Source organism: Manacus vitellinus, unplaced genomic scaffold, assembly GCF_001715985.3.
Source record: "Manacus vitellinus isolate BGI_N305 unplaced genomic scaffold, ASM171598v3 scaffold_4_pilon, whole genome shotgun sequence".
Lineage (NCBI taxonomy): Eukaryota > Metazoa > Chordata > Aves > Passeriformes > Pipridae > Manacus > Manacus vitellinus.
The window spans coordinates 6,977,449-6,991,490 of record NW_021940604.1 but is presented as its reverse complement, the minus strand read 5'-3'; the positions used below and the strand labels follow the sequence as shown (position 1 = coordinate 6,991,490).

Sequence of the window (14,042 nt, the reverse complement as noted above, 5' to 3'; positions counted from 1 at the left end):
ACAGTTTTAATATACTTCACAGCAAAGCCAAGAGAGAGAATGGTTATTCAATCCAAACCAGCTTGCACACCACATTCATTTTCAGTACTACTGTCTGGCATCTAGTGCCTATTACAAGAAATGTAAGATAATTCTACTTACGGTACACAAAATGTTAAAGATGTGTACATGAAAGCTGGTTAAGCATTTCAAACTTAATCTGGAGTAAATACACAGAGTCAGGCTCTAGGAAAAGGGTCTAGATGCTAGGTCAGAAGAGTAAAGCTTTCCCAAGGCAGTTACTAATGTTTCACTGATGGACCTCAGCTGAGAATCTGAACAACCATCTGTACTGCTGACACAATGTTGATTGCGTTATTTTAAAATGCAATACTGAGTTTAATTTAAAAAAAGAAACAACTGAAAACCTAAACAAACAAACCCTCACCCACTAAAACTTCATATATATATATATATAGTGACAATGTATTTTTGTCAGTGCAGGTAATTACTTCACATGCAGCTTGCTCCAAATACTTAATTTATAGTTACCTAATTTCCCACCAAAAAAAGCAGAAGGTGATAACATGTATTTATAAACAGCAAGCATTCCATTCCTGTATGTTGTGTTCTTTTTTTTTTGTAAAACCCTTCAGACACCAAAAGTTGAAAGCATTTCACAGAAGCAGTGTTAAAAGGGAAAAAAAAAAAAAAAAGAGATTGGTTTCCTGTGCAAACAAAAGAGACAGAGATAGGCATAATCATATTTTATTTCCTTACCAACTGCAATTTCACAGGAAATTACTCATTTGAAACATAGAAAGCTTGAACAATTTTTTAACACAATATACGTCACTTTCAAAGCCCCTACATCCTTCAACTGCTTTCAGGGCACAAAGTTTTCCATATATCAAGACCGTTTTGAGAAATGAGTTTCAGAGGACACACAGAATTTTACTTAGAGATGCACAAAACAAACAAACAAACCATTAGTTTCAGCTATTCAAACTTGCACAGATTTTAACACTGTGATGGAAGGATGAGTTTAGACCCTCCCCTTATTTCTAATTTGTCTTGCTCAAAGTTATTCCCCCTGGGAGACACAGTTTCTGCCTAAGCCAGGGCAGGATTTTCCAGAAGTGCAGTCAATCTCAGCCTCTTGTTGATTCTGCAAACATCAAAACCAGCTGATTTAATATGTTACACTCCATACCCTATTCATAGTGATCAGTCACAAGCACTCAATCTAATGCCAACAGGGAGCAGGATGGAAAGACTAGAATCATCTTCTGGTACTAAACAATGGAACAAATTTACTGCAGAGTAAAGTGCCAGGGCCCTCCATCCTGCAGCATTTGCCCTGTGCAGAGAAGGAAAAAGCCACTATGGCTCTCTCACCGCTGGGCAAGGTCAGCACACACTGCAGACAAAGCTTAAAATTCATCATGCAGCCAGCAGCTCTAGCAATATTGCACCTGCACACTTCTACAGTTGTTGGTTTTTTAATCTTCATGAAGATTTCAACTCTGGCAATCATTGCGTTCTGACAATTTTTCTTGCACATCCAAAGGTAACTTAAAATCTGACTTTATGATGAGGTAGCTCTCAGAATAAACAAAGTATTATAAAAGCATTATAACCTCTGAAATGGGAGATAATTCTTGGCCCCACAACAGACTTGAACTTGTAATCATTCCACAGAAGTGTTCAAATTGGACTGTAAAGCTCTCTACCACTACAAAAGAAGAGCTTTTCTCTTACACCAAAGCTGTCTGCATTAGATTAGGTTTTTGGCAGTAATAAAGAAGTGTCTTCAGTAATGGCCCTCTTTGACAGGAAGAAACAACATTATAAACCTTCGCAGATGCCCTCCTTTCTTGTTGACTCATTGAATCCAGTTAGCTAGTTGTTTTACATGGTCAGTTAACCTCAAAGCTGAGCATCTTCTACATAAAACCAAAAATAGCAGCAACCTCTTTAGTAAATACCATGACAATTCTTCCTTTTCAGCACAAAGTTCACATTAAAATAATACTTGAAGGGAATATGTTAATTACGTGTTTATTATTATTACATTTTATTTTAAATTATAGATGGATCAGTAGCTTTTTGAAAATATCATATGAAATCTCAAAGCCAATATAAGGGAGAAGGAATAACCAACATGGCTATACCTTAGGAGAAGAAGACATGAATGCACTGAGTGCAATCTCAAAAAAATATACTTTTTTCTTTTATATCAGCCTAAAATAGTATATAGTTATGTAACTGAAGATAAACCAAGAGGTCTATCTAACACAAGATTAAGTTTGCAAAAGGTAACTTATTAAGTTTTTAAACTTAGAAACGCCTGACTTAGCAAGCCTTTCCTCAAAGCAATTTTACATGTAATGTATTATTGATTTCCTTTCAGATCCTTAAGCATTAGCAAAATAATGACAATTAAATAAGTATAAATAAACTAATCTTCTAAAGTGACAGTCTTCATTGACTTGAGATAATTGGATTACTTCATCCATTAACCCAGAAAATAGATGTAATACATCAGTAGCTAGGACACAGGTTAAGAAGGTTCAGGGTAACAATGATCACAAAAGCCACTGCAATTTTTGGCTATTTTCTATTCATCTGAGGCCAAACTCATAAATTTATTCTTAGTTAAGAAAATTGCACGTTATTCTGTACTACCTGGCTGCAACAGTTTAATTTTCACCTCCCTGCATGTGCACATGCAAATTACTTATAAGTCCTTTGATAATGCCTTACCAAAATTATATCCGTGATAACGCCCAGCCCCAGAACTTAAAAGCGAAAATAAAAACAAACAACAAAACCCAACACAAACAATTAAGTTCCAATTGTGGCTTTTCCGTTATACCTTTGCAGTTTGAAAAACATCATGCAAGTAGGTAAAAATGCATCCCTCTGTGCAATATCATATAGAATGGATTAAAACGATGTGCTTACCTCTTCAGCACCCCCCAAAGAAAGACACACGGAAGTAAACTGCTTTTAAAAGATGAGTAGCACTCTTATTGTTTAATTATCTTTTCTTAAAGAAAACTGGTGGCTGTTCTCCACTCCCTTTCCTTCCTTTGGGCACTGATATTACTGATGTATGTTCAGAGAAGCATCTCCAAAACAGCTAAAAGGAAATGCACTCAATAAAGAGCTCTAATGTTACAAAAGCTTTTGTCAAGTCTCTGGTTTTGTTACCAGCATCAAGCAAGGAGAAGATATTAATTTTTCTAACATTAAAAACAAACCCAGCACACGAGACTATAAAAGCTGACTGATAAAATGTGCTCAGTCTTCAAGCCATACACAGGAAGAGAAGTGGCTTTGAGTTCTACATAGTTTCTTTTTCTGATACTATAGATGTGAAAATGCTTCTAACCACAATGGCTCTAGGACTTGCACAGAAAACTTGTAACTTTGTATCATAAGCAGTTCTTTCCTGGAAACAAAAGTAGTTTTCCATTTAGGTCTCTATAAAAAAGCAATTAGAATAGATAAAAGTTCAAAACAATTCATTTTTATGCACCTGCAAAAAGAAGAAGGTTATTTTACCTCACAGCTGGAAATCTGATCTCAGGTAACAATTGAAAGTTAAAATATTATTTGGATTGGATATCCCAATTCAGTGTATTACAGAACTAAGTGTGGGTAATGAAGTTCAAAATTATATCCCAATTATTTCCAAGTCTGGCAAATAAAAGAGGCTATTCTTACAGGACAATCTCCTTTCTTGTTCTTGGCTCTAACAAACTGTATGTACAACACAGAAGCACTCTTAGTGTTTCAAGTATTTTAAGATTCCTTATTTCTCGTTAAAATTAAACAAAGCACAGCAATTCTACTCATATGGCAAAGTTTAAGAGCCTGCATTTTTATAGTCTCATGAAGTTAAATAGGTTCAAACATTCCCACCTGTGTTTGTCAAGTTTAATCACCTTCTTCAGCTGTATCACAGAAGGAAAGCAACCGTTAGTGGGGCACAGAACTATGCATATATGCATCATATTTGGTTAATTTGGGCCTTAACTTCAGTAAAAAGTTTAACTGAATGAAAGACCAGAACCAACCTGAGGATTCTAGCTACCCACAGTAACATCATAGTAGCATGCCAAATCCAGGCTGAGGAACATTATCCCTACCACCAGCTTTCCCCTAATGTTTCAACAAAGCCTTAATTGCCACACATGTAACTCACTGTATTTTTCCTTCTCATCCCTGGATGTGGAAAACTGTCACAGTATTTTATACATGCTAAGAATGTAACCAAATTATAGCCTTTTGTGCTTTTGTTCAAACAAGCACCACTTATTCAGCCTTTCCATAGCCCTCACCTTTCTGTCTCTGCTTCCAGCACAAGGCTTGGAGCGAGGCTGAGGGTGTGCTCAGTAGCCAGCCACAGTCCCACAGTATCCCTGCAAGATGGGCAGAGCTGGTGCTGCCTGCAGGGTGCCCACAGAGCCCCAAAGTGGGGTGACTGGTCAGGGTCTCCTTTTTCAGGAGGAACAGGAGGCAGGGCCTGACACAGGGTTGGAGACAAGGTCAAAACTGATTAGGGCAGCTGAGGCCCCATCAACAGGGCTGTAGCTCCAACAGCCTTCTTGATACAGTGCCCAAAACTGGACACAGTAGTCCTTCTGCAGCCTTACTGTAGAGAGGGCAACAGGAATGCTGCTTCCCATGTCCTGCAGGCTATGTGTCTGTTTAGATGTCCCAGGATGGCATCTTTTTTTTTCTTCCACAGGACCTTATGACAAATGGAGATAAATTGTACCTAAACAACCCCCTACTCTATTGTCTATGAACATATACTGAGTGAGCTGACTCTGCCCCGTCTGTAATTGTAGAGCTGGTTATTCCTGCCTCACTATAACCCTTTGCACTCACACCCAGTAAGTTGTTTCTTCCTTCATCCAGACCATTTCTGCAGTTCATCCAGGCCATTCTGAGCCTGAACAGCATCTTCCACTGCTTAGAGCAGCTCTAAGAGGCTGGTAGCATCAGTAATTTGGACAATCTGTAAACACTGTACACACATGGAATCCATAAACCGTGACAAGTGTGCCCTTTAATTTTGTTGTCCTGATTCTTACTCTGTCTGTTAAAAAAATGTGATCTGCTTAGAACTGTAGGAATTCAGATATTCTTCTGTGGTGGATTGACCTTGGCTGGACATGGTGTCCACCAAAGCTGCTCTGTCACTCTCATCCTCATCTGGGTGGGGGACAGAAAATATAATGAAAGGCTCATGAGTTGAGATAATGACAGGGAGAGTTTTTCTGTATGTTTGGGCATTTTTTTGCAGTTCCTTGGCATACATGAATTCATTTTTCTGAAACGAAGGCCTCGTTTTGAAGGTCTGTCTCCAGAAACAAGGTGCAGACCCATCTCCTCTCCCAGGGAAAGAGGAAAGAACATCCCAGGGAGGGACCTCTTGCATCACTGAACACAAACGGCAAGCCATCCGTATGAAAAGCACAGCCGTGACAAGCGACCTCCCTGTCTCTCAGCCCCAGCCTTTGGGATGTTTGACAGCGCCACAGCGGTCCCACGGCAGCGCCGAGCGCCATCTCCCCGCCCGGCTCCCGGCCGCTGTTGCTATGGCAACCGCGCCATCTTGGAGGGCGCTGGGTAGGAGCCCGAGCCCTGTCGGGCGCTCGGCGCGCAGGCGCAGTGCTAGCGGCGGGTGACGGGGTGTGCGTCGGTGGCGGCGCGAGCGGCTCCACCGGGAACATGGACGAGTTCCAGTCGGGAGAGGAGGTAACGGGATGGGGGGGCAGAAGTAGGACAGCTTCCCGCCTGGCGCCTTCTTTCAGGGTCGGCGGAGGGTCTCAGGCGGTGCCTGCCCGTCCTGGATCCCACCCCTCAGTTCCTCCGCTCCATCGCCCCGATCCTGCCACTTCCCTCGGGGGGAGCCGCGTGTCCCGGAGACAGCGGCGGGGGAGACGGGCCCGGCCTTTGTGTTCTGCCGCCCCCTCGGAGCGGCCCTTTGTCCGGGTGTGCACTGGGCTCCTGTCCCCGGGCGGTGTCCGCCGCCCTCGCAGAGCTGCCGCTGCGGGGGCTCGGGGGGAACGCGGGAGGGGGGTCCTGGCTTTGTGGCTTCCCCAGCGGGATGAGGCGGTGTGCCGTGGTGGAGGGTTGCCGGTGCGGTGTAGGTGTAGGGACACTCGAGCAAGGTGTTTCTGTGCGGAAAGAGGGGTTCAAGCCCATGGTGTGCGCGTTAGAAACGCACCGATGAGGCGTCGTACCCCATTAGCAGGATTCGAAGTGGGATAAATCAAGGGTCTAATTGAGCACCCAGACAGTACTGCTCTTGCAGGAAGACAGTTTTTCTGAGCTGTGACACTGTTACTTAGCGGCGCGTTGTGGCTGGGTTAGACAATGGGGAAGCAGCGAGAGGAGCGAAGGTGTGTCAGGCTTGTGCTGGTCTGAAAGCCTTCTCCTGGTTGCCGGGCTGGGCCAGTCTTAGACATAAATAACATACATACATACTCGAAAATCATTCTTATAGATGTTTTCGAAAACGTTTTCAATAATTATTAAAGGATAGTACTGCTTTGCAGTTTGCGTTTGTTGCCTCGGAAGCGCGCCTTTTAAACAAGGCATTTGAAATATCGTGTCTGCTTTCTTTGTGCCATAGAGGTACTGCAGGGAAATTGTAAAGCTTACAAATTTTTTAATACAAAATAGTGTTTATGCCGTCTTATTAAAAGGTGAACTGGTGGTGCTGCATTATTTGGCAACTCAGTTATAACAAGTAAATCGCAAAGCTGGATATCAGAAATTTGTTCTCTTTTGTCGTCTCAGAAACGGAAGAAGATTGAAAAGTAACAGCAGCTCTAGAAGCATATTCTCAAATCTCTTTATTGTTTCAGTAAAAATTAGATATTGAAATACCTTCAAGAAATTGGGTTGAATTTAAGTCATTTTACTTTGGTGAACTGTATTTGTGCTCAATATCATGTCTGAGCAGAGTTCTAGACTTTGTGAAGAAAAAAAAATGTATATGGTTTATAATCTTGCCTGACAGCAGGCTTCATGTCTGCCAGTGTGTCTGGCATGCATATTCTTAACTTATGCTCTTTGGGACAGAGTGTTTTAATAATTGTTGCTCTTACTTGGTTAAATACACTAGTGCACCTGTAAAATTTAATACCAGGAAAATAAACGGGGCATATTAAAATTAAATCAAAGTCAAGAAGCTGAAAATAAAAGCCAGAATAAAGATAAAATAAAAAAAATTGCCACAGCACATAAAAGCTTTTTAAAATGTTGAAGTGCGCAAGCAAGCTGGTGCCTCTGAAGAGCTATAGAAAAGGAATTGCCTGCATGTCTCCTGGGATATGCTGTTTCTTCTGTCATGGAGAATGATCAGCAGCTCACATCTTTCTGAATGCCACATGTCATTGAAGCCAGCTAGGCTGTTCACCTTCTGATCAAAGATTTATGAAAGTAATGCTGAAATTCTCCTGTGCAGGTATAACTGCATCCTGCTTGCATGTGTGAGTTTTGCTGTTGTTCATGTTTGTCAACTGGAGAAGCTGACTGACCTCCCAGTGAAAACCCGGTCAACATGTGCTTGATTAGGTTCATTTTTACATCCTTAATCAGTCTTCTGAAATTAATTAGTGTGCTTTTATGTGCACTTCTTTGGCCCTGGTTTGTGAGGTGTGGCTGTGAGGTCCCCCCAGCACTGACAGTGTGGTGTGTGTCTCACCTACACACCACATGGGGTTCCCCATTAGTGCTCCCTGGCCCTGTGAGTAGGTGCCCCAGCAGTGGTGTTGGCTTGTTCAAGCCTCCTGACATGGGGGGCAAAAAGAGATGAGGGACTAAAACAAGAAAACCTACTAACCATACATGTAAATGGGTAGTAGATTTAAGATTAATAAAATGTTGGGGCCTTCTCTCTCCTGATTCCGTGTGCTTAATCTTCTCCCCAGAGCCTGAGAGAAGGCTGAAGGTCCAGCGAGCTACATTTCCCCCTTGGTTTCCAAGGGGCAGTTTTGTTCTTATCCCCAGCTGAGATTGCTATGACAGTTTTTCCTTCAGCCGAGAATTGATGTTTTGTCACACGGGTGCCCTGGAAATGTAGGTTTCATTTAACTGCAGGCTGTGTCTGCACACTGAGGTTTTCTCTGCGAGCCCACCCTGATGTGCAGACATGGATGCTTATTGTGAAAGGAGAATATATATGTACAGAAGTACTATACACGTGATTTTAAAATGCTTCCAAGTTAAAATTTGAAAACTTTCTTGACTTAAAAGGCCAACCAATATTAGTTCATCTCTTACTTTTCATTACTTTGCTAAGAATGTTCACTTGACTGGATTAAAGGAGCCAGAGTACATATGAGCAAATAAAGGAAGACTTGGTATCTGCTGACCTAGCAGAAATCTGACAAGCATAAATTAAACTTCTAGTGCATGTTCTTAACAGATCTCGAGCTCTCTAAACAGAAGAATGTGTCAACTGATTATTTAAAATTCTACTTTTTTTGTAGGCTTCCTTTGTTGTCGATGAAGTCAGTAGCATCATTAAAGAGGTAAATTAACATTTTTGTTTTGTTGTTGTGAAACTATAGTATGTTTTACGCTGTGTGCTAAAAGATATTCAGTAAAATCTGATAACGGATATGTAATAAATTTCTAGATAGGTTGCTCTCAAAATATAGGTAACTGTTGATATAATCAATGTAGAGACTTTAAGGAGAAATGATACCCAGCCTTAGCTGCGATATGTATCACAAATCCAAAAGATAATTAAAATAATTTCATACATACCTCTCTGGTTGAAGTGCATCCCTATTAGAATTTCGAGGGGGATATTTTATGTTAAGCCCTATAGAAATAGATTTTATGTTTCAGTAAAATAGAGGAGTTTTTTGTAGACTCTGCATATGCATGTTACTGTGTTCTTTCAAGATGCTTTTCTCCAAAGTGAGATCATCTTTGGAATGACTGAACTATTCTTGTTGCTAAGAAACATGAATATTCTGTCTAGAAAATTTCCAGAGGGATTTGGAATTTCTCTTGTAAACTAGTGCAATCTTTTTCTTGTTGCAAAACAACTCTTTTGGTCAGACTCTGTAAATTGAATACATATGCTTTAATACATGCTCCTGTCTCTTCTGAATTTGAAATAATTGTGGTTATTTTTAAAACAATTTCTGTGATGAAAAATGTGTCAGTGAAAAACATGTAGCTTTAACATACTTTTATTTCTATCTTAAAGGGGAAACTACCCTCATAAGTAAAATGGATTATTTGGCTGAAGGCTTATGCTCTGTTAGTAACCAGCAACTACATGGGTCTTTTGTTTTAATTTGGGGGTTTGTTTCCCAAAAATGATTCTGCTGAAAAATCTGAATTTCATTTCCATAGAAGAATATGTGTGAATGAGCCATTGTCATGTGCATTTTTTCATTCTCTTCACGACTGTTTAAATGCCTTCAGACCCTTTTCATAACTGGCTGCAGGACATTATGGTAGAAATTACAAATAGTCTGAATGTCACAAAATGACAGAGGATGGAATCTATGATGCCTGGCTCAGATTCCTGGCTCAGACTCTGACCTGCAAGTTTATAATAATTAAAAACAGTTCCAACAGCCAGTGTGGACCAGCAGTATTTAGGATTTTTCTGTGGGTATGGGGTCCATGTTGGAATGGGTTCGTGGGTGCCTTGTAGCTGAACCTGGTGCAGCTTCTTTATGTGTGTGTCCCCAACAGGCCATAGAGGGTGCGATAGGTGGCAACGCCTACCAGCACAGCAAGGTGAACCAGTGGACAACAGGTGTGGTGGAACAGACACTGAGCCAACTCACAAAGCTGGGAAAGCCCTTCAAGTACATCGGTGAGCTCAGCTTTTTCTTTTCAGTGAAAGCTGGTGCAGTCAAGTGCACTACTGTGTGGGAGAAGATCTTTGGCAAAACCCATGTCTGTACACTGCTCCTAAGCATGCATATGTGTGTGTGTGTATGTGTATGCTTTGCTGAGCAAAAGGTAGCTGAATGTTAATTAATGTTAGTGATAAATTAATAAAAGCTTCTCTACTGTCTAACAGTGACCTGTGTGATTATGCAAAAGAATGGTGCTGGGCTACATACAGCAAGCTCTTGCTTCTGGGACAACTCCAGTGATGGTAAGGAGCATGACTGTTGGATTTTTCAACTTGCAGCTTTAATGCCAGTCTCTTTAAGACTAGGCAGCATACTTTTCTTTTTTTCTAAGTGCCGTAGCTTTGGAGGAATAGCATACTTTTTGGTATTTTTTCCATTTGGCTGTGATGCTAATTGGGCTATATATGAATAGAATCTCTAAAAACGCTTAGCTGTTGCAAAAGCTTCATCTTAAAGATTCTTAAAGTAAACAGTTATAAAGATGCATATAGGGGCATGCATTTAATCACTGTAATGATTAATCTTCTGTTTCTAAAACTCTTTTTTGTATTTGTAGGAACCTGCACTGTGAGATGGGAGAATAAGACCATGTACTGTATTGTCAGTGCCTTTGGACTTGCAATATAATTGCCTTGAAATCGTTCATCCTTCTCTTTTCTATTCCAGCACTTGATTCCACCTCCACTCAAACTGTGAATACCTGAACAACTTGTTTTTAATGTATTTTTAAAGTAACTTTTCTTCAAACGTAGAAATATGAGAACATGCTGTTACATGGTTTATGTTTGTACCTAGTATCCTACCAGTGTTTCTATACTTTCTTATCACTTCAAAACTTCTCTTCAAGGTGCTAATACTGAAATCTGCTGCAGTGTAAACACTTTCTCTAGATTTCTTTTTTAAGACCAATATAAATGAGACACTCATTTTCACACTTTGTATTCTTGGTTAGCATTAAATTATTGAAATTCATAACCATTGGTGTGACTCATTTAAACTTTGTTATTGAAAAAAAGTTCTAGTTCTTTTAATTCTCTTCAAGGTAGTTCAGGTACATATCAGAATACAAAGCACTTTCATAAATTTGCGAAGTCACTACAAAGTTGCAGGAAAATTAGAGTATCAGAAAGTAACTTGACTGCATTTTTGGGACCTATTTAATCTGACTGTATGGTGTTTAGGGCATGGAACGATAACAGAAATAACTATCTTCACTGAACAAAGACAGATAAGAAATTTTTCACATTCTAGAGGTGCTCAGTTCCCTGGTTCACTTCTGCAGCCAGTTACATGTGTCAAGTAGGTCTTGAACTTACTTGATTTTGCTGAGAGTGAGTGTGACTGAGTTCTGGTATTTAGTGAAACATGATACTTTCTGAAAGGGGAAGAAACTGCCCTGAGGCAAGGTGACTAAATAACACGTGAATAAGTCTCCTGCCTTCTAGAGTAAAGTTGCAGAGGAATAACAAGTAAAACAAGTTTTCAGGTTTGGATAAGGTTTTGTCAGCCAATTAAAGAAATGGGAGCATGCTATGAATTTCAGGAAGCCTCTGTGAACTGCTATGCTGCTTCTGTAAGCAGTAAGCTCACTGCTAGTGAAGGTGAAAGAATTACAAAGCATGTGTGGGAGAGTTATTCTTGGGCTACAGTCAGTTTGAGCCACCTGGATTTGCTTCTGCTTAGGAAGCCCTTTCCAACGTTTTCAGACTCTGGCTCACCTAAAGTGGTTTAGAGTGAGATGACAGCTGATCTGTCATTGTCATCTGTCAATGATCTGGAAAGATGTAATACTGAAAATTCAAATGACAATGGAGGATATAACATACCAGTTTCAAAACATCTCTGTAAACACATCTCCTTCATGATATCATTATTCTCACGTATGTCCTAGTGAGTGCTGTAGGCCTATATAGAATGTATATACCTCAACCTGAGTATGCACCTACATTTCCATAGCAGAGAGCGCTTAGCATGGGTTTGACTAGAAACAGAACTCAGTGTCAATATTTGCTTCTTGGTGAAGCCATTCAAACATTTGTCCTTTGTTCATGTTTAATAAGAAGAAATCCCTTGATTTTTTTTTTTTGCTTTTTGTTGGTTCATGCATGTGCTGAGCTGCAGAAAAAAACCCATTTGAGATGGTTGTCAGTGTAAAGGTTGTCAGTGTAAAGGGAGGCAAACACTGTTGTATTAAAATAGAAGTTGTGCTACAGAAAGGTAGACAGTTTTATAGATGGTTTTATATGTGAGCAATAACCAATACTTCCATTATAACAGTTTTAGGACTACAGAAAGGGGTGTAGAGGTTGTGAGTTTTTTGGGTGGTGTCCCCCTCCCATGAATTAAGATAGGGCTTTTCTGTAAAATTGTATAGCCACTGTTTCAGTTACAGCTTCAGTGTTCTGCAGTAACTAATTTTTAAATTTTAAATATCTTCAAACACCTCCGTTTCAATCACTTTTTTCAGAGACTGCTGGCCAACTTATCTCCGTGCCAAAGTAAAGCATTCGCGTAATGAGCTTGCAGAGTCCTTGCTCTAGGTAACTAATTGGCCTTAAGAAAAATTATTACTTACTGTGGACTGGAGTGTTCAGGAAAGTACTTATAAAGTCTCTCTCTGGTTCCTGTCTCTCTCTTACCGCTGTGGCTCTTCATATTCCTACACTTATAGAAATCGGGGACATGGCAGCCCTGTTCTGGAGGGGAGGAGGAGGAAGGGGGCAGCCATTTACTGTCCCTGCCACAAATGAGTATGACCTGTCTTCCACCACTGTGTTAACTAAAACCTAAAGGAAATGGCTTCAGGATTAAATGCTGCTTGTAAATGAGCACTACCATAGCTGATACTAAAGCAGGACTAGGTTGCATATCCGTTTGTGCAGGGAAGTTTGTGGCTGTTTTATTTAGCACACGGTGAGATTTCAGTATCTAAAGAATGGCACCACCCCAAACAGAGAGTGATGTGCTGCTGATCACTTGCAGTCTGTCAGCTATGAGCATCCTCTTGGAAGATACAGAGCTGTAAGAAGTTGAAGAATGACATCAGCATCCTCACCATCTCTAAACCTTTTTTTATTGCTGGCACCAGTACTCACCAAGGGGATTCTCACTGCCAGCGTGACCTCAGCAGGCTCTGCAAAGCCACTGTGAAGCCATTTGAAAATGCCAGGTCCCCTTTGTAAACCTGGCTAACGTATTTAGGGAAATTAGCAACCTGCCCTTCCAGCTTCCACCTTCAAGTCCAGGCAGGGTAAAATATGAAAAACCCCAACACATCCTCTTGGATCCCATCCTTATGCAATTAACCAAATTTAAATATGCGTAAGAAAATGCACGTAAACTGAAAATATCTCTAAGTCATGCAAATGGTACAGTTCATGAGAAGGAAAGTAAAATTCACTAGAAGAAAAATAAAACCAAAATACAATATAAAGGTATAAAACTTTATTATGAACATATTTAACAATGATTATGCCCATGAATTCTTCCAAGAAACTTTAAGTAAAATATTCAGTTTTCCTTCATTTTCCATATTAGCATGAAGTTTTACAACATAAATGGATATTTGCTGTTACCAGTACAACTTCTGGATACACAGAATATTTAACACATCCTCATGCACACTTTCTCAAAGCAGCATTTAATTACAGCTTCTCATTAAACAGAGCATTTATCTTACACATTTTTATACCATTTTGGTACACAATTTTTCCATATTTTCATTTTACATATTTACAAACTTCTAAAAAAAGTTTTACAGTAATGCAAAGGTTATTACTGGCATAAGCAAAAGGAAATAGGTGGGGAAACTATGGATAAAAAATTGTCATTTGGCTCAGAGACAACAGATCAAAGTCTTTCCTAGCTGGAACCATTCTCCCCAATATTGGAATGAGAGGTTCAATGCACGAGCTGTGTCTCACTGGTGTTAAACCTTAGGCTTCCTCTTCTTTGCCACTTGTAGGAAAGTTTCCAACCAATTCCAATTCCAACATCAACTGTATTTTTAAAGCAAATACTACAGAAAATAGTTGCTATGAATGACTCACACTCGACTGATTCTTAAAAGTCCCTTGTGATCATTGCGTAGGTGAAAGTCTTGCAGTTATTTAATAAATAGCCTCTCCTTAGAGCAGGATCACTGGA

General features: G+C 40.1%; 1 protein-coding gene across 1 annotated transcript; it reads left to right on the top strand.

Annotated features, from left to right (window-relative positions):
* The first annotated feature begins 5,626 nt into the window (after positions 1 to 5,626).
* DYNLT1 (dynein light chain Tctex-type 1) lies at positions 5,627 to 10,871 on the top strand. The gene is made up of 5 exons (XM_018078390.3): positions 5,627 to 5,754; positions 8,499 to 8,540; positions 9,727 to 9,850; positions 10,061 to 10,138; positions 10,453 to 10,871. Exons 1-5 carry the CDS (start codon positions 5,728 to 5,730, stop codon positions 10,521 to 10,523), a joined length of 342 nt encoding a protein of 113 aa, XP_017933879.1. The 5' UTR covers positions 5,627 to 5,727; the 3' UTR covers positions 10,524 to 10,871.
* The last annotated feature ends 3,171 nt before the right edge of the window (positions 10,872 to 14,042 follow it).

Coding starts and splice junctions, on each gene's coding strand:
- DYNLT1 (XM_018078390.3), top strand. CDS start 5,728: ATGGACGAGTTCCAGTCGGGAGAGGAG. Junction 5,755..8,498: donor AGTTCCAGTCGGGAGAGGAG/GTAACGGGATGG, acceptor CTTTTTTTGTAG/GCTTCCTTTGTTGTCGATGA. Junction 9,851..10,060: donor AAAGCCCTTCAAGTACATCG/GTGAGCTCAGCT, acceptor ACTGTCTAACAG/TGACCTGTGTGATTATGCAA.